At 40.8% G+C, this 20,535-nt stretch overlaps 1 protein-coding gene across 3 annotated transcripts in view; it reads right to left on the minus strand.

Annotated features, from left to right (window-relative positions):
• The window catches only part of LOC110487221 (DDB1- and CUL4-associated factor 15), a 41,681-nt gene that overhangs the window by 18,489 nt on the left and 2,657 nt on the right, over positions 1-20,535 (minus strand). Inside the window, exons 3-10 of one of the 3 annotated variants that reach the window (XM_036939885.1) lie at positions 18,846-18,984; positions 18,114-18,220; positions 17,484-17,626; positions 15,771-15,932; positions 14,794-15,396; positions 13,831-13,922; positions 13,050-13,172; positions 2,288-2,370 (exon numbers count right to left, since the gene is read on the minus strand). In XM_036939885.1, coding sequence (XP_036795780.1) covers positions 2,288-2,370; positions 13,050-13,172; positions 13,831-13,922; positions 14,794-15,396; positions 15,771-15,932; positions 17,484-17,626; positions 18,114-18,220; positions 18,846-18,984 — 1,452 coding nt within the window. The remainder of the gene's footprint in view (positions 1-2,287; positions 2,371-13,049; positions 13,173-13,830; positions 13,923-14,793; positions 15,397-15,770; positions 15,933-17,483; positions 17,627-18,113; positions 18,221-18,845; positions 18,985-20,535) is intronic. The other 2 variants (XM_036939886.1, XM_036939887.1) reach the window with 2 other exon arrangements.

Below are 20,535 nucleotides of genomic sequence, written 5' to 3' on the forward strand. Positions count from 1 at the left end.
TGACCATCCAGGAAAACAGACCTCCAGACCCCAGAACACCTCACCAGGTGACCATCCAGGAAAACAGACCTCCAGACCACCTAACCAGGTGACTAGCCAGGAAAACAGAGGAAAACAGACATCCAGACCCCAGAACACTTCACCAGGTGACTAGCCCGGAAAACAGACCTCCAGACCCCAGAACACCTCACCAGGTGACTAGAGAGGGAAACAGCCCTCGAGACCCCAGAACACCTCACCAGGTGACCATCCAGGAAAACAGAGGGAGAGCAGACCTCCAGACCCCAGAACACCTCACCAGGTGACTAGCCAGGAAAACAGACCTCCAGACCCCAGAACACCTCACCAGGTGACCATCCAGGAAAACAGACCTCCAGACCCCAGAACACCTCACCAGGTGAACATCCAGGAAAACAGAGGGAGAACAGCCCTCCAGACCCCAGAACACCTCACCAGGTGAACATCCAGGAAAACAGAGGGAGAACAGCCCTCCAGACCACCTCACCAGGTGACTAGCCAGGAAAACAGACCTCTAGACCCCAGAACACCTCACCAGGTGACTAGCCAGGAAAACAGAGGAAAACAGACCTCCAGACCCCAGAACACCTCACCAGGTGACTAGAGAGGAAAACAGCCCTCGAGACCCCAGAACACCTCACCAGGTGAACATCCAGGAAAACAGAGGGAGGACAGCCCTCCAGACCCCAGAACACCTCACCAGGTGACTAGCCAGGAAAACAGACCTCCAGACCCCAGAACACCTCACCAGGTGACTAGCCAGGAAAACAGAGGAAAACAGACCTCCAGACCCCAGAACACCTCACCAGGTGACTAGAGAGGAAAACAGCCCTCGAGACCCCAGAACACCTCACCAGGTGACTAGAGAGGAAAACAGCCCTCCAGACCCCAGAACACCTCACCAGGTGACTAGTCAGGAAAACAGAGGAAAACAGACCTCCAGACCCCAGAACACCTCACCAGGTGACCATCCAGGAAAACAGAGGGAGAACAGCCCTCCAGACCCCAGAACACCTCACCAGGTGACTAGTCAGGAAAACAGAGGAAAACAGACCTCCAGACCCCAGAACACCTCACCAGGTGACCATCCAGGAGAACAGCCCTCCAGACCCCAGAACACCTCACCAGGTGACCATCCAGAAAAACAGAGGGAGAACAGCCCTCCAGACCACCTCACCAGGTGACTAGCCAGGAAAACAGACCTCCAGACCCCAGAACACCTCACCAGGTGACTAGCCAGGAAAACAGACCTCCAGACCCCAGAACACCTCACCAGGTGAACATCCAGGAAAACAGACCTCCAGACCCCAGAACACCTCACCAGGTGACTAGCCAGGAAAACAGACCTCCAGACCCCAGAACACCTCACCAGGTGACTAGCCAGGAAAACAGAGGAAAACAGCCCTCCAGACCCCAGAACACCTCACCAGGTGACTAGAGAGGAAAACAGCCCTCGAGACCCCAGAACACCTCACCAGGTGACTAGAGAGGAAAACAGCACTCCAGACCCCAGAACACCTCACCAGGTGACCATCCAGGAAAACAGAGGGAGAACAGCCCTCCAGACCCCAGAACACCTCACCAGGTGACTAATCAGGAAAACAGAGGAAAACAGACCTCCAGACCACCTCACCAGGTGACCATCCAGGAAAACAGAGGGAGAACAGCCCTCCAGACCCCAGAACACCTCACCAGGTGACTAGTCAGGAAAACAGAGGAAAACAGACCTCCAGACCCCAGAACACCTCACCAGGTGACTAGTCAGGAAAACAGAGGAAAACAGACCTCCAGACCCCAGAACACCTCACCAGGTGACCATCCAGGAAAACAGCCCTCCAGACCCCAGAACACCTCACCAGGTGACTAGCCAGGAAAACAGACCTCCAGACCCCAGAACACCTCACCAGGTGACTATCCAGGTAAACAGCCATCCAGACCCCAGAACACCTCACCAGGTGACTTGTCAGGAAAACAGAGGGAGAACAGCACTCCAGACCCCAGAACACCTCACCAGGTGACTAGCCAGGAAAACAGCCCTCCAGACCCCAGAACACCTTACCAGGTGTCTAGGGAGGAAAACAGACCTCCAGACCCCAGAACACCTCACCAGGTGACTGCCCACAATTGTATTTTTTGTTCAAGCTGGGATGAAGCGTGGCTATGTCTTTCCTAAAAAATAGATGTGTGTGTGTGTGTGTGTGTGTGTGTGTGTGTGTGTGTGTGTGTGTGTGTGTGTGTGTGTGTGTGTGTGTGTAGTGTAGTTAGTTACCTGCAGTGTTCCTCTTCAGGGTTGGAGAACGCCAGAAGCAGCAGCCCAATGTTTATCACCACTGTGTTAGTCTCTGGACACACCTGATACACACAAATACACACCATTACCGTCTGACCAGATGTGAGTGTGTGTGCGTATATATATACATATATACACACACAGTGTGTAAGTGTGCACGCTTGTAGACTAAGTGTCTGTTGATGCTCCTGTGTGTGAACGCATGGGTACGGGTCGTGTGTATGTCTATAGTGTGTGTGTGAAATAGAGATATATATATATATATATATATCTCTATTTCACACACACACAGCTACAGATGAAGTCAGAAGTTCATGCACTTTAGCCAAATACATTTAAACCCAGTTTTTCACAATTCCTGACATTTAATCCCAGTAAAAAAAATCCCTGTCTTAGGTCAGCTAGGATCACCACTTTATTTTAAGAATGTGAAATGTCAGAATAATAGTAGAGAGAATGATTTATTTAAGCTTTTAATTCTTTCATCACAATCCCAGTGGGTCAGAAGTTTACATACACTCAATTAGTATTTGGCAGCATTGCCTTTAAATTGTTTAACTTGGATCAAACATTTCAGGTAGCCTCCCACAATAAGTTGTGCATTTTGGCCCATTCCTCCTGACAAGAGCTGGTGTAACTGAGTCAGGTTTGTAGGCCTCCTTGATTGCACACACTTTTTCAGTTCTGCCCACAAATGTTCTACAAGACTGAGGTCAGGTCTTTGTGATGGCCACTCCAATACCTTGACTTTGTTGTCCTTAAGCCATTTTGCCACATAGTATATAGTATAGTATATAGTGTATATAGTATATAGTGTATAGTGTGTATAGTGTATATATAGTGTATAGTATATAGTGTATATATAGTGTATAGTATATAGTGTATAGTGTATATATAGGTGAATAGTCTATAGTGTGTATATAGTGTATAGTGTGTATATAGTGTATAGTGTGTATAGAGGTGATTAGTGTATTTATAGGTATGGTGTGTATATAGGTCTATAGTGTGTATATAGTGTATAGTGTGTATATAGTGTATAGTGTGTATAGAGGTGATTAGTGTATATATAGGTATGGTGTGTATATAGGTCTATAGTGTGTATATAGTGTATAGTGTGTATATAGTGTATAGTGTGTATAGAGGTGATCAGTGTATATATAGGTATGGTGTGTATATAGGTCTATAGTGTGTATATAGTGTATAGTGTGTATATAGTGTATATAGAGGTGATTAGTGTATATATAGGTATAGTATATAGTGTATAGTGTAAAGTGTATTTATAGGTGAATAGTGTATAGTGTGTATAGAGGTGATTAGTGTATATATAGGTATGGTGTGTATATAGGTCTATAGTGTGTATATAGTGTATAGTGTGTATATAGTGTATATAGAGGTGATTAGTGTATATATAGGTATAGTATATAGTGTATAGTGTAAAGTGTATTTATAGGTGAATAGTGTATAGTGTGTATAGAGGTGATTAGTGTATATATAGGTATAGTATATAGTGTATAGTGTATAGTGTATTTATAGGTGAATAGTGTATAGTGTGTATAGAGGTGATTAGTGTATATATAGGTATGGTGTGTATATAGGTCTATAGGTGTATATAGTGTATAGTGTGTATATAGTGTATAGTGTGTATATAGTCTAGTGTATATAGTGTATATATAGGTGTAGAGGTGTATAGTGTGTATATAGTCTAGTGTATATATAGGTGTATAGTGTGTATATAGTCTAGTGTATATAGTGTATATATAGATGTAGAGGTGTATAGTGTGTATATAGTCTAGTGTATATAGAGGTGTATAGTGTGTATATAGTCTAGTGTATATAGTGTATATATAGATGTAGAGGTGTATAGTGTGTATATAGTCTAGTGTATATAGTGTATATATAGGTATGGTGTATTATATATTATATATAGTGTATAGGTGTATGGTGTATAGTGTATATATAGGTGTATGGTGTATAGTGTATATATAGTGTATAGTGTGTATATATAGGTGTATGGTGTATAGTGTATATATAGGTGTATGGTGTGTATATAGTGTATAGTGTGTATATAGTGTATAGTGTGTTTATAGTGTATAGTGTGTATATAGTGTAGTGTGTATATAGTGTATAGTGTGTATATAGTGTAGTGTGTATATAGTGTATATATAGATGTAGAGGTGTATAGTGTGTATATAGTCTAGTGTGTATATAGATGTAGAGGTGTATATAGTCTAGTGTATATAGTGTATATATAGGTGTAGAGGTGTATATAGTCTAGTGTGTATATAGTGTATATATAGGTGTAGAGGTGTATAGTGTGTATATAGTCTAGTGTATATATAGGTGTAGAGGTGTATAGTGTGTATATAGTCTAGTGTATATATAGGTGTAGAGGTGTATAGTGTGTATATAGTCTAGTGTATATAGTGTATATATAGATGTAGAGGTGTATAGTGTGTATATAGTCTAGTGTATATAGTGTATATATAGATGTATAGGTGTATAGTGTGTATATAGTCTAGTGTATATATAGATGTAGAGGTGTATAGTGTGTATATAGTCTAGTGTATATAGTGTATATATAGATGTAGAGGTGTATAGTGTGTATATAGTCTAGTGTATATAGTGTATATATAGATGTAGAGGTGTATAGTGTGTATATAGTCTAGTGTATATAGAGGTGTAGAGGTGTATAGTGTGTATATAGTCTAGTGTATATATAGGTGTAGAGGTGTATAGTGTGTATATAGTCTAGTGTATATAGTGTATATATAGATGTAGAGGTGTATAGTGTGTATATAGTCTAGTGTATATAGTGTATATATAGATGTAGAGGTGTATAGTGTGTATATAGTCTAGTGTATATAGTGTATATATAGGTGTAGAGGTGTATAGTGTGTATATAGTCTAGTGTATATAGTGTATATATAGGTGTAGAGGTGTATAGTGTGTATATAGTCTAGTGTGTATATAGTGTATATATAGGTGTAGAGGTGTATAGTGTGTATATAGTCTAGTGTATATATAGGTGTAGAGGTGTATAGTGTGTATATAGTCTAGTGTATATAGTGTATATATAGGTGTAGAGGTGTATAGTGTGTATATAGTCTAGTGTATATATAGGTGTAGAGGTGTATAGTGTGTATATAGTCTAGTGTATATATAGGTGTAGAGGTGTATAGTGTGTATATAGTCTAGTGTATATAGTGTATATATAGATGTAGAGGTGTATAGTGTGTATATAGTCTAGTGTATATAGTGTATATATAGATGTATAGGTGTATAGTGTGTATATAGTCTAGTGTATATATAGATGTAGAGGTGTATAGTGTGTATATAGTCTAGTGTATATAGTGTATATATAGATGTAGAGGTGTATAGTGTGTATATAGTCTAGTGTATATAGTGTATATATAGATGTAGAGGTGTATAGTGTGTATATAGTCTAGTGTATATAGAGGTGTAGAGGTGTATAGTGTGTATATAGTCTAGTGTATATATAGGTGTAGAGGTGTATAGTGTGTATATAGTCTAGTGTATATAGTGTATATATAGATGTAGAGGTGTATAGTGTGTATATAGTCTAGTGTATATAGTGTATATATAGATGTAGAGGTGTATAGTGTGTATATAGTCTAGTGTATATAGTGTATATATAGATGTAGAGGTGTATAGTGTGTATATAGTCTAGTGTATATAGTGTATATATAGATGTAGAGGTGTATAGTGTGTATATAGTCTAGTGTATATAGTGTATATATAGATGTAGAGGTGTATAGTGTGTATATAGTCTAGTGTATATAGTGTATATATAGATGTAGAGGTGTATAGTGTGTATATAGTCTAGTGTATATATAGGTGTAGAGGTGTATAGTGTGTATATAGTCTAGTGTATATATAGGTGTAGAGGTGTATAGTGTGTATATAGTCTAGTGTATATAGTGTATATAGAGGTGTAGAGGTGTATAGTGTGTATATAGTCTAGTGTATATATAGGTGTAGAGGTGTATAGTGTGTATATAGTCTAGTGTATATAGTGTATATATAGATGTAGAGGTGTATAGTGTGTATATAGTCTAGTGTGTATATAGTGTATATATAGATGTAGAGGTGTATAGTGTGTATATAGTCTAGTGTATATAGTGTATATATAGATGTAGAGGTGTATATAGTCTAGTGTATATATAGATGTAGAGGTGTATAGTGTGTATATAGTCTAGTGTGTATATAGTGTATATATAGATGTAGAGGTGTATAGTGTGTATATAGTCTAGTGTATATATAGGTGTAGAGGTGTATAGTGTGTATATAGTCTAGTGTATATAGTGTATATAGAGGTGTAGAGGTGTATAGTGTGTATATAGTCTAGTGTATATAGTGTATATAGAGGTGTAGAGGTGTATAGTGTGTATATAGTCTAGTGTATATAGTGTATATATAGGTGTAGAGGTGTATAGTGTGTATATAGTCTAGTGTATATATAGGTGTAGAGGTGTATAGTGTGTATATAGTCTAGTGTATATAGTGTATATATAGATGTAGAGGTGTATAGTGTGTATATAGTCTAGTGTATATAGTGTATATATAGATGTAGAGGTGTATATAGTCTAGTGTATATAGTGTATATATAGATGTAGAGGTGTATAGTGTGTATATAGTCTAGTGTATATAGTGTATATATAGATGTAGAGGTGTATAGTGTGTATATAGTCTAGTGTATATAGTGTATATATAGATGTAGAGGTGTATAGTGTGTATATAGTCTAGTGTATATAGTGTATATATAGGTGTAGAGGTGTATAGTGTGTATATAGTCTAGTGTATATATAGATGTAGAGGTGTATAGTGTGTATATAGTCTAGTGTATATATAGGTGTAGAGGTGTATAGTGTGTATATAGTCTAGTGTATATAGTGTATATAGAGGTGTAGAGGTGTATAGTGTGTATATAGTCTAGTGTATATATAGGTGTAGAGGTGTATAGTGTGTATATAGTCTAGTGTATATATAGGTGTAGAGGTGTATAGTGTGTATATAGTCTAGTGTATATAGTGTATATAGAGGTGTAGAGGTGTATAGTGTGTATATAGTCTAGTGTATATATAGGTGTAGAGGTGTATAGTGTGTATATAGTCTAGTGTATATAGTGTATATATAGATGTAGAGGTGTATAGTGTGTATATAGTGTATATAGTGTATATATAGATGTAGAGGTGTATAGTGTGTATATAGTCTAGTGTGTATATAGTGTATATATAGATGTAGAGGTGTATAGTGTGTATATAGTCTAGTGTATATAGTGTATATATAGATGTAGAGGTGTATATAGTCTAGTGTATATAGTGTATATATAGATGTAGAGGTGTATAGTGTGTATATAGTCTAGTGTGTATATAGTGTATATATAGATGTAGAGGTGTATAGTGTGTATATAGTCTAGTGTATATATAGGTGTAGAGGTGTATAGTGTGTATATAGTCTAGTGTATATAGTGTATATAGAGGTGTAGAGGTGTATAGTGTGTATATAGTCTAGTGTATATAGTGTATATATAGGTGTAGAGGTGTATAGTGTGTATATAGTCTAGTGTATATAGTGTATATATAGGTGTAGAGGTGTATAGTGTGTATATAGTCTAGTGTATATAGTGTATATATAGATGTAGAGGTGTATAGTGTGTATATAGTCTAGTGTATATAGTGTATATATAGGTGTAGAGGTGTATAGTGTGTATATAGTCTAGTGTATATATAGGTGTAGAGGTGTATAGTGTGTATATAGTCTAGTGTATATAGTGTATATATAGATGTAGAGGTGTATATAGTCTAGTGTATATAGTGTATATATAGGTGTAGAGGTGTATAGTGTGTATATAGTCTAGTGTATATATAGGTGTAGAGGTGTATAGTGTGTATATAGTCTAGTGTATATAGTGTATATATAGATGTAGAGGTGTATAGTGTGTATATAGTCTAGTGTATATATAGGTGTAGAGGTGTATAGTGTGTATATAGTCTAGTGTATATAGTGTATATATAGATGTAGAGGTGTATAGTGTGTATATAGTCTAGTGTGTATATAGTGTATATATAGATGTAGAGGTGTATAGTGTGTATATAGTCTAGTGTATATAGTGTATATATAGGTGTAGAGGTGTATAGTGTGTATATAGTCTAGTGTATATATAGGTGTAGAGGTGTATAGTGTGTATATAGTCTAGTGTATATATAGGTGTAGAGGTGTATAGTGTGTATATAGTCTAGTGTATATAGTGTATATATAGGTGTAGAGGTGTATAGTGTGTATATAGTCTAGTGTATATAGTGTATATATAGATGTAGAGGTGTATAGTGTGTATATAGTCTAGTGTATATAGTGTATATATAGATGTAGAGGTGTATAGTGTGTATATAGTCTAGTGTGTATATAGTGTATATATAGATGTAGAGGTGTATAGTGTGTATATAGTGTATATAGAGGTGTAGAGGTGTATAGTGTGTATATAGTCTAGTGTATATATAGGTGTAGAGGTGTATAGTGTGTATATAGTCTAGTGTATATAGTGTATATATAGATGTAGAGGTGTATAGTGTGTATATAGTCTAGTGTATATAGTGTATATATAGATGTAGAGGTGTATAGTGTGTATATAGTCTAGTGTATATAGTGTATATAGAGGTGTAGAGGTGTATAGTGTGTATATAGTCTAGTGTATATAGTGTATATATAGATGTAGAGGTGTATAGTGTGTATATAGTCTAGTGTATATAGTGTATATATAGGTGTAGAGGTGTATAGTGTGTATATAGTCTAGTGTATATATAGGTGTAGAGGTGTATAGTGTGTATATAGTCTAGTGTATATAGTGTATATAGTGTATATATAGGTGTAGAGGTGTATAGTGTGTATATAGTCTAGTGTATATATAGGTGTAGAGGTGTATAGTGTGTATATAGTCTAGTGTATATAGTGTATATATAGATGTAGAGGTGTATAGTGTGTATATAGTGTATATAGAGGTGTAGAGGTGTATAGTGTGTATATAGTCTAGTGTATATATAGGTGTAGAGGTGTATAGTGTGTATATAGTCTAGTGTATATAGTGTATATATAGATGTAGAGGTGTATAGTGTGTATATAGTCTAGTGTATATAGTGTATATATAGGTGTAGAGGTGTATAGTGTGTATATAGTCTAGTGTATATAGTGTATATATAGATGTAGAGGTGTATAGTGTGTATATAGTCTAGTGTATATAGTGTATATATAGATGTAGAGGTGTATATAGTCTAGTGTATATAGTGTATATATAGATGTAGAGGTGTATAGTGTGTATATAGTCTAGTGTATATATAGGTGTAGAGGTGTATAGTGTGTATATAGTCTAGTGTATATAGTGTATATATAGATGTAGAGGTGTATAGTGTGTATATAGTCTAGTGTATATAGTGTATATATAGATGTAGAGGTGTATAGTGTGTATATAGTCTAGTGTATATAGTGTATATATAGGTGTAGAGGTGTATAGTGTGTATATAGTCTAGTGTATATAGTGTATATATAGGTGTAGAGGTGTATAGTGTGTATATAGTCTAGTGTGTATATAGTGTATATATAGGTGTAGAGGTGTATAGTGTGTATATAGTCTAGTGTGTATATAGTGTATATATAGGTGTAGAGGTGTATAGTGTGTATATAGTCTAGTGTATATAGTGTATATATAGGTGTAGAGGTGTATAGTGTGTATATAGTCTAGTGTATATAGTGTATATATAGGTGTAGAGGTGTATAGTGTGTATATAGTCTAGTGTATATAGTGTATATATAGGTGTAGAGGTGTATAGTGTGTATATAGTCTAGTGTATATAGTGTATATATAGGTGTAGAGGTGTATAGTGTGTATATAGTCTAGTGTATATATAGGTGTAGAGGTGTATAGTGTGTATATAGTCTAGTGTATATATAGATGTAGAGGTGTATAGTGTGTATATAGTCTAGTGTATATAGTGTATATATAGGTGTAGAGGTGTATAGTGTGTATATAGTCTAGTGTATATAGTGTATATATAGGTGTAGAGGTGTATAGTGTGTATATAGTCTAGTGTATATAGTGTATATATAGGTGTAGAGGTGTATAGTGTGTATATAGTCTAGTGTATATAGTGTATATATAGGTGTAGAGGTGTATAGTGTGTATATAGTCTAGTGTGTATATAGTGTATATATAGGTGTATAGTGTGTATATAGTCTAGTGTATATAGTGTATATATAGGTGTAGAGGTGTATAGTGTGTATATAGTCTAGTGTATATATAGGTGTAGAGGTGTATAGTGTGTATATAGTCTAGTGTATATATAGATGTAGAGGTGTATAGTGTGTATATAGTCTAGTGTATATAGTGTATATAGAGGTGTATAGTGTGTATATAGTCTAGTGTATATAGTGTATATAGAGGTGTATAGTGTGTATATAGTCTAGTGTATATAGTGTATATATAGGTGTAGAGGTGTATAGTGTGTATATAGTCTAGTGTATATATAGGTGTATAGTGTGTATATAGTCTAGTGTATATAGTGTATATATAGATGTAGAGGTGTATAGTGTGTATATAGTCTAGTGTATATAGAGGTGTAGAGGTGTATAGTGTGTATATAGTCTAGTGTATATATAGGTGTAGAGGTGTATAGTGTGTATATAGTCTAGTGTATATATAGGTGTAGAGGTGTATAGTGTGTATATAGTCTAGTGTATATAGTGTATATATAGATGTAGAGGTGTATAGTGTGTATATAGTCTAGTGTATATATAGGTGTAGAGGTGTATAGTGTGTATATAGTCTAGTGTATATAGTGTATATAGAGGTGTATAGTGTGTATATAGTCTAGTGTATATAGTGTATATAGAGGTGTATAGTGTGTATATAGTCTAGTGTATATATAGATGTAGAGGTGTATAGTGTGTATATAGTCTACTGTATATAGTTTATATATAGATGTAGAGGTGTATAGTGTGTATATAGTCTAGTGTATATAGTGTATATATAGGTGTAGAGGTGTATAGTGTGTATATAGTCTAGTGTATATATAGGTGTAGAGGTGTATAGTGTGTATATAGTCTAGTGTATATAGTGTATATAGAGGTGTAGAGGTGTATAGTGTGTATATAGTCTAGTGTATATATAGGTGTAGAGGTGTATAGTGTGTATATAGTCTAGTGTATATAGTGTATATATAGATGTAGAGGTGTATAGTGTGTATATAGTGTATATAGTGTATATATAGATGTAGAGGTGTATAGTGTGTATATAGTCTAGTGTATATATAGGTGTAGAGGTGTATAGTGTGTATATAGTCTAGTGTATATAGTGTATATATAGATGTAGAGGTGTATAGTGTGTATATAGTCTAGTGTATATAGAGGTGTAGAGGTGTATAGTGTGTATATAGTCTAGTGTATATATAGATGTAGAGGTGTATAGTGTGTATATAGTCTAGTGTGTATATAGTGTATATATAGATGTAGAGGTGTATAGTGTGTATATAGTCTAGTGTATATATAGATGTAGAGGTGTATATAGTCTAGTGTATATAGTGTATATATAGATGTAGAGGTGTATAGTGTGTATATAGTCTAGTGTATATATAGGTGTAGAGGTGTATAGTGTGTATATAGTCTAGTGTATATAGTGTATATATAGATGTAGAGGTGTATAGTGTGTATATAGTCTAGTGTATATAGTGTATATATAGATGTAGAGGTGTATAGTGTGTATATAGTCTAGTGTATATATAGGTGTAGAGGTGTATAGTGTGTATATAGTCTAGTGTATATAGTGTATATATAGATGTAGAGGTGTATAGTGTGTATATAGTCTAGTGTATATAGTGTATATATAGATGTAGAGGTGTATAGTGTGTATATAGTCTAGTGTATATAGTGTATATATAGGTGTAGAGGTGTATAGTGTGTATATAGTCTAGTGTATATATAGGTGTAGAGGTGTATAGTGTGTATATAGTCTAGTGTATATATAGGTGTAGAGGTGTATAGTGTGTATATAGTCTAGTGTATATAGAGGTGTAGAGGTGTATAGTGTGTATATAGTCTAGTGTATATAGTGTATATATAGATGTAGAGGTGTATAGTGTGTATATAGTCTAGTGTATATAGTGTATATATATAGATGTAGAGGTGTATAGTGTGTATATAGTCTAGTGTATATAGTGTATATATAGGTGTAGAGGTGTATAGTGTGTATATAGTCTAGTGTGTATATAGTGTATATATAGATGTAGAGGTGTATAGTGTGTATATAGTCTAGTGTATATAGTGTATATATAGGTGTAGAGGTGTATAGTGTGTATATAGTCTAGTGTATATAGTGTATATATAGGTGTAGAGGTGTATAGTGTGTATATAGTCTAGTGTATATATAGGTGTAGAGGTGTATAGTGTGTATATAGTCTAGTGTATATAGTGTATATAGAGGTGTAGAGGTGTATAGTGTGTATATAGTGTATATATAGGTGTAGAGGTGTATAGTGTGTATATAGTCTAGTGTATATAGTGTATATATAGGTGTAGAGGTGTATAGTGTGTATATAGTCTAGTGTATATATAGGTGTAGAGGTGTATAGTGTGTATATAGTCTAGTGTATATAGTGTATATATAGGTGTAGAGGTGTATAGTGTGTATATAGTCTAGTGTATATAGTGTATATAGAGGTATGGTGTATTTATGTACCTCCAGTATAACAACGTCGTAGTCGTTGAAGGAACAGAACTGAGCAGCCCAGCGGGCGTCGCTCCGGATCACCTCGTTGATCAGGTACTCAAAGTCCAGAGTCAACTGCTCCACACACACACTCTGTAGGACAGACACACACTCTGTAGGACAGACACACACTTCAGCATTTTCTGGTTTACTACAGGTCTAAAACAATAACACACACACACTCTCAGTAGGACACACACATTAGCATGTTCTGGTTTACTGCAGGTCTAAACATTAACTCACACACTCTGTAGGACACACACACACACACACTCTGTAGGACACACACACACTCTGTAGGACACACACACACACACTCTGTAGGACACACACACACTCTGTAGGACACACACACACTCTGTAGGACACACACACACTCTGTAGGACACACACACTCTGTAGGACACACACACACACACACTCTGTAGGACACACACACACACTCTGTAGGACACACACACACACTCTGTAGGACACACACACACACACTCTGTAGGACACACACACACACACACTCTGTAGGACACACACACACACTCTGTAGGACACACACACACTCTGCAGGACACAGACATTAGCATGTTCTGGTTTACTGCAGGTCTCCTGGACTTGGGTTCCTTCCAAATACTAAGTGAAGACAACAGGTGTAAATATTAACACTCAGGCCCTGTGTCTCAGACACATCTCTCCTTCTGCTGATCTAGTTATCTCAATTGGTAGGGCTGGATTTTATTCTCTCACACACACACACCTGTCCGTTGTGGGGCCCAGTGACCAGCTGTAGGTTGCGTCCCTTCAGGTCAGTCACAGTGAAGGGCAGCTGGACCTTATCATCCTCATAACCTAGAGGGAGCGAGGGAAGAAAGAGAAGAGGGGAGCGAGAGAGGGAGGGATAGAGTGAGGGAAGAGAGATAGGAAGAGGGATGGATAGAGGGAGGGGTGAGGGAGAGAGTGAGGGGTGAGGGAGAGAGTGAGGGGTGAGGGAGAGAGTGAGGGGTGAGGGAGAGAGTGAGGGGTGAGGGAGAGAGTGAGGGGTGAGGGAGAGAGTGAGGGGTGAGGGAGAGAGTGAAGGGTGAGGGAGAGAGTGAAGGGTGAGGGAGAGAGTGAAGGGTGAGGGAGAGAGTGAGGGGTGAGGGAGAGTGAGGGGTGAGGGATAGAGGGAAGAGAGAGGGGGGGAGAGAGAGAGAGGGGGAAGAGAGAGGGGGAAGAGAGAGGGGGAAGAGAGAGGGGGAAGAGAGAGGGGGAAGAGAGAGGGGGAAGAGAGAGGGGGGGAAGAGGGATGGATAGAGGGAGGGGTGAGGGATAAAGGGAAGAGAGAGGGGGGGAGAGAGAAGAGAGAGGGGCGAGGGGGAAGAGAGAGAGGGGGAAGAGAGAGAGGGGGAAGTGAGAGAGGGAGAGAAGGAAGAATGAGAGAGGGAGAGAAGGAAGAATGAGAGAGGGAGAGAAGGAAGAATGAGAGAGGGAGAGAAGGAAGAATGAGAGAGGGAGAGAAGGAAGAATGAGAGAGGGAGAGAAGGAAGAATGAGAGAGGGAGAGAAGGAAGAATGAGAGAGGGAAGAGAGGGAGAGAAGGAAGAATGAGAGAGAGGGATAGAGTGAGGGGTGAGCAGAAATAGAGGGCGAGACAGAAATAAAGGGAGGAGTTTCAGCTTCCTATTTACATGACCAAGCACATTGTGTGTTACATGTGAAAACTTCTACAGTGTGTGTCTCACCTCCTGCATCCTGTTCTGGCGCCCCCGGCTGTGGCATGCGGTACTGCAAGCGGGTGTAGTTGACATATCCCGGCTCGCTGCAGCCTGCTTCCTGAGAAGAATGAGGAGTGGGGGGGGACGAGGAGGAGGAGGCAGGAGACGTCATCGCACTACACTGAATAGAGTCCTCCGGCAAAGGTCGCAACAAACTTTGGTTCCCAGCTGAAGTGGAAGTCTGTGGTGCGCTAGTCAGTTGATCCGTTTGTGTGTCTTCCCTCTGTTCTCTGTCCCTCTCCACGCTCACCCCTTCTCTCTCAGTCACGACAGCCTCCTCTCCTACTTCGCTCCCCTCCGGATTCCCTCTCCTCTCCCCTCCCTCGTTTTCTCTCCCTCCTCCCTGGGCACGTCTGAAGAGGTCGGCGGCGAACTCTCGCGCCCGGGCGGCAGCGTGTGATTGGCTAGGGGAAAGAGGGGCGGGGCTTGGTTTGGCAGTTAGCAGGCGGCTGTCGGGAGACCCGTGAGAGGAAGAGGATGAAGAGGGCGATGGAGGGGTTTGATGTTCTAAGGTGGGGGCTGTGGCTCTCTTTCTGAACAGGATCTGAGAGGAATGACCCTGCTCACCTGTTGACAACACAGGAGACGAGACTTAGTAATATCCCACAGGGGACTCAGTAATATCCCACAGGGGACTCAGTAATATCCCACAGGGGACTCAGTAATATCCCACAGGGGACTCAGTAATATCCCACAGGGGACTCAGTAATATCCCACAGGGGACTCAGTAATATCCCACAGGGGACTCAGTAATATCCCACAGGGGACTCAGTAATATCCCACAGGGGACTCAGTAATATCCCACAGGGGACGGGAGATAGTCATATCATCACACAGGAGAAACAAAAAAGAGAGGGAAAATGAACGAGACAGAAAGAGAGAAGGGGTAGAGAGAAATTAAACTGAACCAGAAAGGTGAAGTGTGTGTTTGCGTTGTCTCCTACCTGGACAGAGGGACACAGAGCAGGCCACCAGGGAATAGGAGGTGTTGAGGAAGATCACCTGGTCTTTCTTCAGCTGGAAGGCAGGCTGGAAGGTGGGGAAGGGATAGACCACCTGGTACCGACTGTTCAACATATAGCCATGTTCCAGACACTCTCCACTACCTAGAGAGAGAGAGAGACACTGTTCAACATATAACCATGTTCCAGACACTCTCCACTACCTAGAGAGAGAGAGAGACACTGTTCAACATAAAATCATGTTCCAGACACTCTCCACTACCCAGAGAGAGAGAGAGACACTGTTCAACATAAAACCATGTTCCAGACACTCTCCACTACCTAGAGAGAGAGAGAGACACTGTTCAACATAAAACCATGTTCCAGACACTCTCCACTACCCAGAGAGAGAGACTGTTCAACATATAACCATGTTCCAGACACTCTCCACTACCTAGAGAGAGACTGTTCAACATATAACCATGTTCCAGACACTCTCCACTACCTAGAGAGAGAGAGACTGTTCAACATATAGCCATGTTCCAGACACTCTCCACTACCTAGAGAGAGAGAGACCATGTTCCAGACACTCTCCACTACCTAGAGAGAGACACTGTTCAACATAAAACCATGTTCCAGACACTCTCCACTACCCAGAGAGAGAGACTGTTCAACATATAACCATGTTCCAGACACTCTCCACTACCTAGAGAGAGACTGTTCAACATATAACCATGTTCCAGACACTCTCCACTACCCAGAGAGAGAGACTGTTCAACATATAACCATGTTCCAGACACTCTCCACTACCTAGAGAGAGACTGTTCAACATATAACCATGTTCCAGACACTCTCCACTACCTAGAGAGAGAGAGACTGTTCAACATATAGCCATGTTCCAGACACTCTCCACTACCTAGAGAGAGAGAGAGAGAGACTGTTCAACATATAGCCATGTTCCAGACACTCTCCACTACCTAGAGAGAGAGAGACTGTTCAACATATAGCCATGTTCCAGACACTCTCCACTACCTAGAGAGAGAGAGACTGTTCAACATATAACCATGTTCCAGACACTCTCCACTACCTAGAGAGAGAGAGACTGTTCAACATATAACCCTGTTCCAGACACTCTCCACTACCTAGAGAGAGACTGTTCAACATATAACCATGTTCCAGACACTCTCCACTACCTAGAGAGAGAGAGACCATGTTCCAGACACTATCCACTACCTAGAGAGAGACTGTTCAACATATAGCCATGTTCCAGACACTCTCCACTACCTAGAGAGAGACCATGTTCCAGACACTCTCCACTACCTAGAGAGAGAGAGAAACTGTTCAACATATAGCCATGTTCCAGACACTCTCCACTACCTAGAGAGAGAGACTGTTCAACATATAACCATGTTCCAGACACTCTCCACTACCTAGAGAGAGAGAGAGACTGTTCAACATATAACCATGTTCCAGACACTCTCCACTACCTAGAGAGAGACCATGTTTCAGACACTCTCCACTACCTAGAGAGAGAGAGACTGTTCAACATATAGCCATGTTCCAGACACTCTCCACTACCTAGAGAGAGAGAGACCATGTTCCAGACACTCTCCACTACCTAGAGAGAGAGAGAGAGACTGTTCAACATATAGCCATGTGTGTATATGTGTATATGTGTGTATATGTGTGTATGTGTGTATGTATGTATGCGTGTACCTGTGCGTATGGTAGAGGTATTTGGAGGGCAGCACTGAGAGCAGGGTCTGAGAGGAGGCATGGAGGCGATGGTGATGTAGATATCTCTGTTGTTCTCATCACTCATCATCAGATTCATCAACACTGAGCTGGAGCTACGAGTACTGACACAGAGAGGGGGAGAGAGAAGAGTATGGGGAAGGGTGGGTAGAGTGTAGGGGTGTTGGAGGGAAAAGAGAGATGAGGGAGGGAGAGAGAGAGTATGGGGAAGGGTGGGTAGAGTGTAGGGGTGTTGGAGGGAAAAGAGAGATGAGGGAGGGAGAGAGAGAGTATGGGGAAGGGTGGGTAGAGTGTAGGGGTGTTGGAGGGAAAAGAGAGATGAGGGAGGGAGAGAGATGAGGGAGGGAGAGAGAGAGAGAGAGTATGGGGAAGGGTGGGTAGAGTGTAGGGATGTTGGAGGGAAAAGAGAGATGAGGGAGGGAGAGAGAGAGAGAGTATGGGGAAGGGTGGGTAGAGTGTAGGGATGTTGGAGGGAAAAGAGAGATGAGGGAGGGAGAGAGAGAGAGAGAACGTGCAGAAATGTCCAGTCACTGATCTGATCACAGACATCATCTCTACAAAGACCAAATGTACGCTGGCTTGATGTCTTACTTGAAGCCAAAGATGACGATCTTGGAGTGGTCGTTGGGCCACTCACACACTGTCAGGTAGAGATCACTGTAGATGTCCTCACCTGTAAACAGACGCACATGGTGCACCTGAGGGAGGTGGGTGGAGAGAGAGGAGGTGGATGGAGAGAGAGAGGTGGGTGGAGAGAGAGAGGAGGGGGATGGAGAGAGAGGAGGGGGATGGAGAGAGAGGAGGGGGGATGGAGAGAGAGGAGGTGGATGGAGAGAGAGGAGGTGGATGGAGAGAGAGGAGGTGGATGGAGAGAGAGGAGGTGGATGGAGAGAGAGGAGGTGGATGGAGAGAGAGGAGGTGGATGGAGAGAGAGGAGGTGGATGGAGAGAGAGGAGGTGGATGGAGAGAGAGGAGGTGGATGGAGAGAGAGGAGGTGGATGGAGAGAGAGGAGGTGGATGGAGAGAGAGGAGGTGGATGGAGAAAGAGGTGGATGGAGAGAGAGGAGGTGGAGAGAGAGAAGAGAGATTAAGAGATGATACGTTTTAAAAAAGGGCACAATGGGACAACAGAATGATGAAGGAGGGATGAAATCATCTCCATCTCCTCTCCATTGTAGCTGGTGTAACTGTTGACAGGCCAATCAGCAACACATCATCCACCTCATTACTGCTATAAGGACTGGAGACCACTTCCAGTCAGCCCATAGTAGGTCTGCTCTACAGGCCCACATCCCTTCAGGCCACACGGACGGTCCAACCTACCTGTTTGAGTCTGCTGTGTAGGTTGAACTCCCACCAGTAGAGGTGATAGGTGTAGAAGGAGAAGTCATCGTCCTCTCCACAGTCACTGGTGTAGGACAACACGTAACGACCACACTTAGTGAACCCCAGGAAGATGTGTCTGGAACAAGAGAGAGGGAGGGGTGTGAGAGTGGGGACACAAGGTGTGTGTGGAGATGATTTAAATGACTAGTTTAGTTGGCTCAATGTTGCTCAACATTTCTCTGGTTCGCTAACAGAGAATTCCATCCAGATGGCAAGATACTTAACAATGCTAACAATACTTGTTCCGCCACACTTTTTCCCTCACCTCAAACTTTACAAATGACAGTTGTTTTTTCGGTTACAGTTCAGGAAGTACGCTTCACCTTCTCACCTAACGTTACCTCTTCACCCCCGTCTCCGTGGTCAGGCTTCTCACCTAACGTTACCTCTTCACCCCCGTCTCTGTGGTCAGGCTTCTCACCTAACGTTACCTCTTCACCCCCGTCTCTGTGGTCAGGCTTCTCACCTAACGTTACCTCTTCACCCCCGTCTCTGTGGTCAGGCTTCTCACCTAACGTTACCTCTTCACCCCCGTCTCCGTAGTCAGGCTTCTCACCTAACGTTACCTCTTCACCCCCGTCTCAGTGGTCAGGCTTCTCACCTAACGTTACCTCTTCACCCCCGTCTCAGTGGTCAGGCTTCTCACCTAACGTTACCTCTTCACCCCCGTCTCTGTGGTCAGGCTTCTCACCTAACGTTACCTCTTCACCCCCGTCTCAGTGGTCAGGCTTCTCACCTAATGTTACCTCTTCACCCCCGTCTCAGTGGTCAGGCTTCTCACCTAATGTTACCTCTTCACCCCCGTCTCAGTGGTCAGGCTTCTCACCTAATGTTACCTCTTCACCCCCGTCTCTGTGGTCAGGCTTCTCCCCTAACGTTACCTCTTCACCCCCGTCTCCGTGGTCAGGCTTCTCACCTAACGTTACCTCTTCACCCCCGTCTCTGTGGTCAGGCTTCTCACCTAACGTTACCTCTTCACCCCCGTCTCCGTGGTCAGGCTTCTCCCCTAACGTTACCTCTTCACCCCAGTCTCCGTGGTCAGGCTTCTCACCTAACGTTACCTCTTCACCCCGGTCTCCGTGGTCAGGCTTCTCACCTAACCACCCCCGTCTCCGTGGTCAGGCTTCTCCCCTAACGTTACCTCTTCGTTATCATTCAGGGGACGCGCTGCTGTAAGTTAACTGGCAAACTGCCATTGCACTCTCCGCTCTTCCCAGAGCGCCCGCTGATGCTGTAACTAGCAAATTGGTTGTCTCTTCTCCCTTCGGTCGCAGCATTCTGTTATGTCAAGCCTTGGATTCAGCCAGTAATGATCGCAAACTGGCTCTAACCAGAATTGAAAGAGTTGGAGGCCCCGGTGCACAACTGAGCAAGAAGACAAGTACATTAGAGTGTCTAGTTTGAGAAACAGACACCTCACAAGTCCTCAACTGGCAGCTTCATTAAATAGTACCCGCAAAACACCAGTCTCAACGTCAACAGTGAAGAGGCGACTCCGGGATGCTGGCCTTCTGGGCAGAAATGTATAAGTGACCCCAAACTTTTGAACTGTAGTGTATATACATATACACAGTAAGTCAAAGGTTTGAACACCTACTCATCCCAGGGTTTTTCTTTATTTTATTGT

The sequence above is a fragment of the Oncorhynchus mykiss genome, chromosome 13 (assembly GCF_013265735.2).
Source record: "Oncorhynchus mykiss isolate Arlee chromosome 13, USDA_OmykA_1.1, whole genome shotgun sequence".
NCBI lineage: Eukaryota > Metazoa > Chordata > Actinopteri > Salmoniformes > Salmonidae > Oncorhynchus > Oncorhynchus mykiss.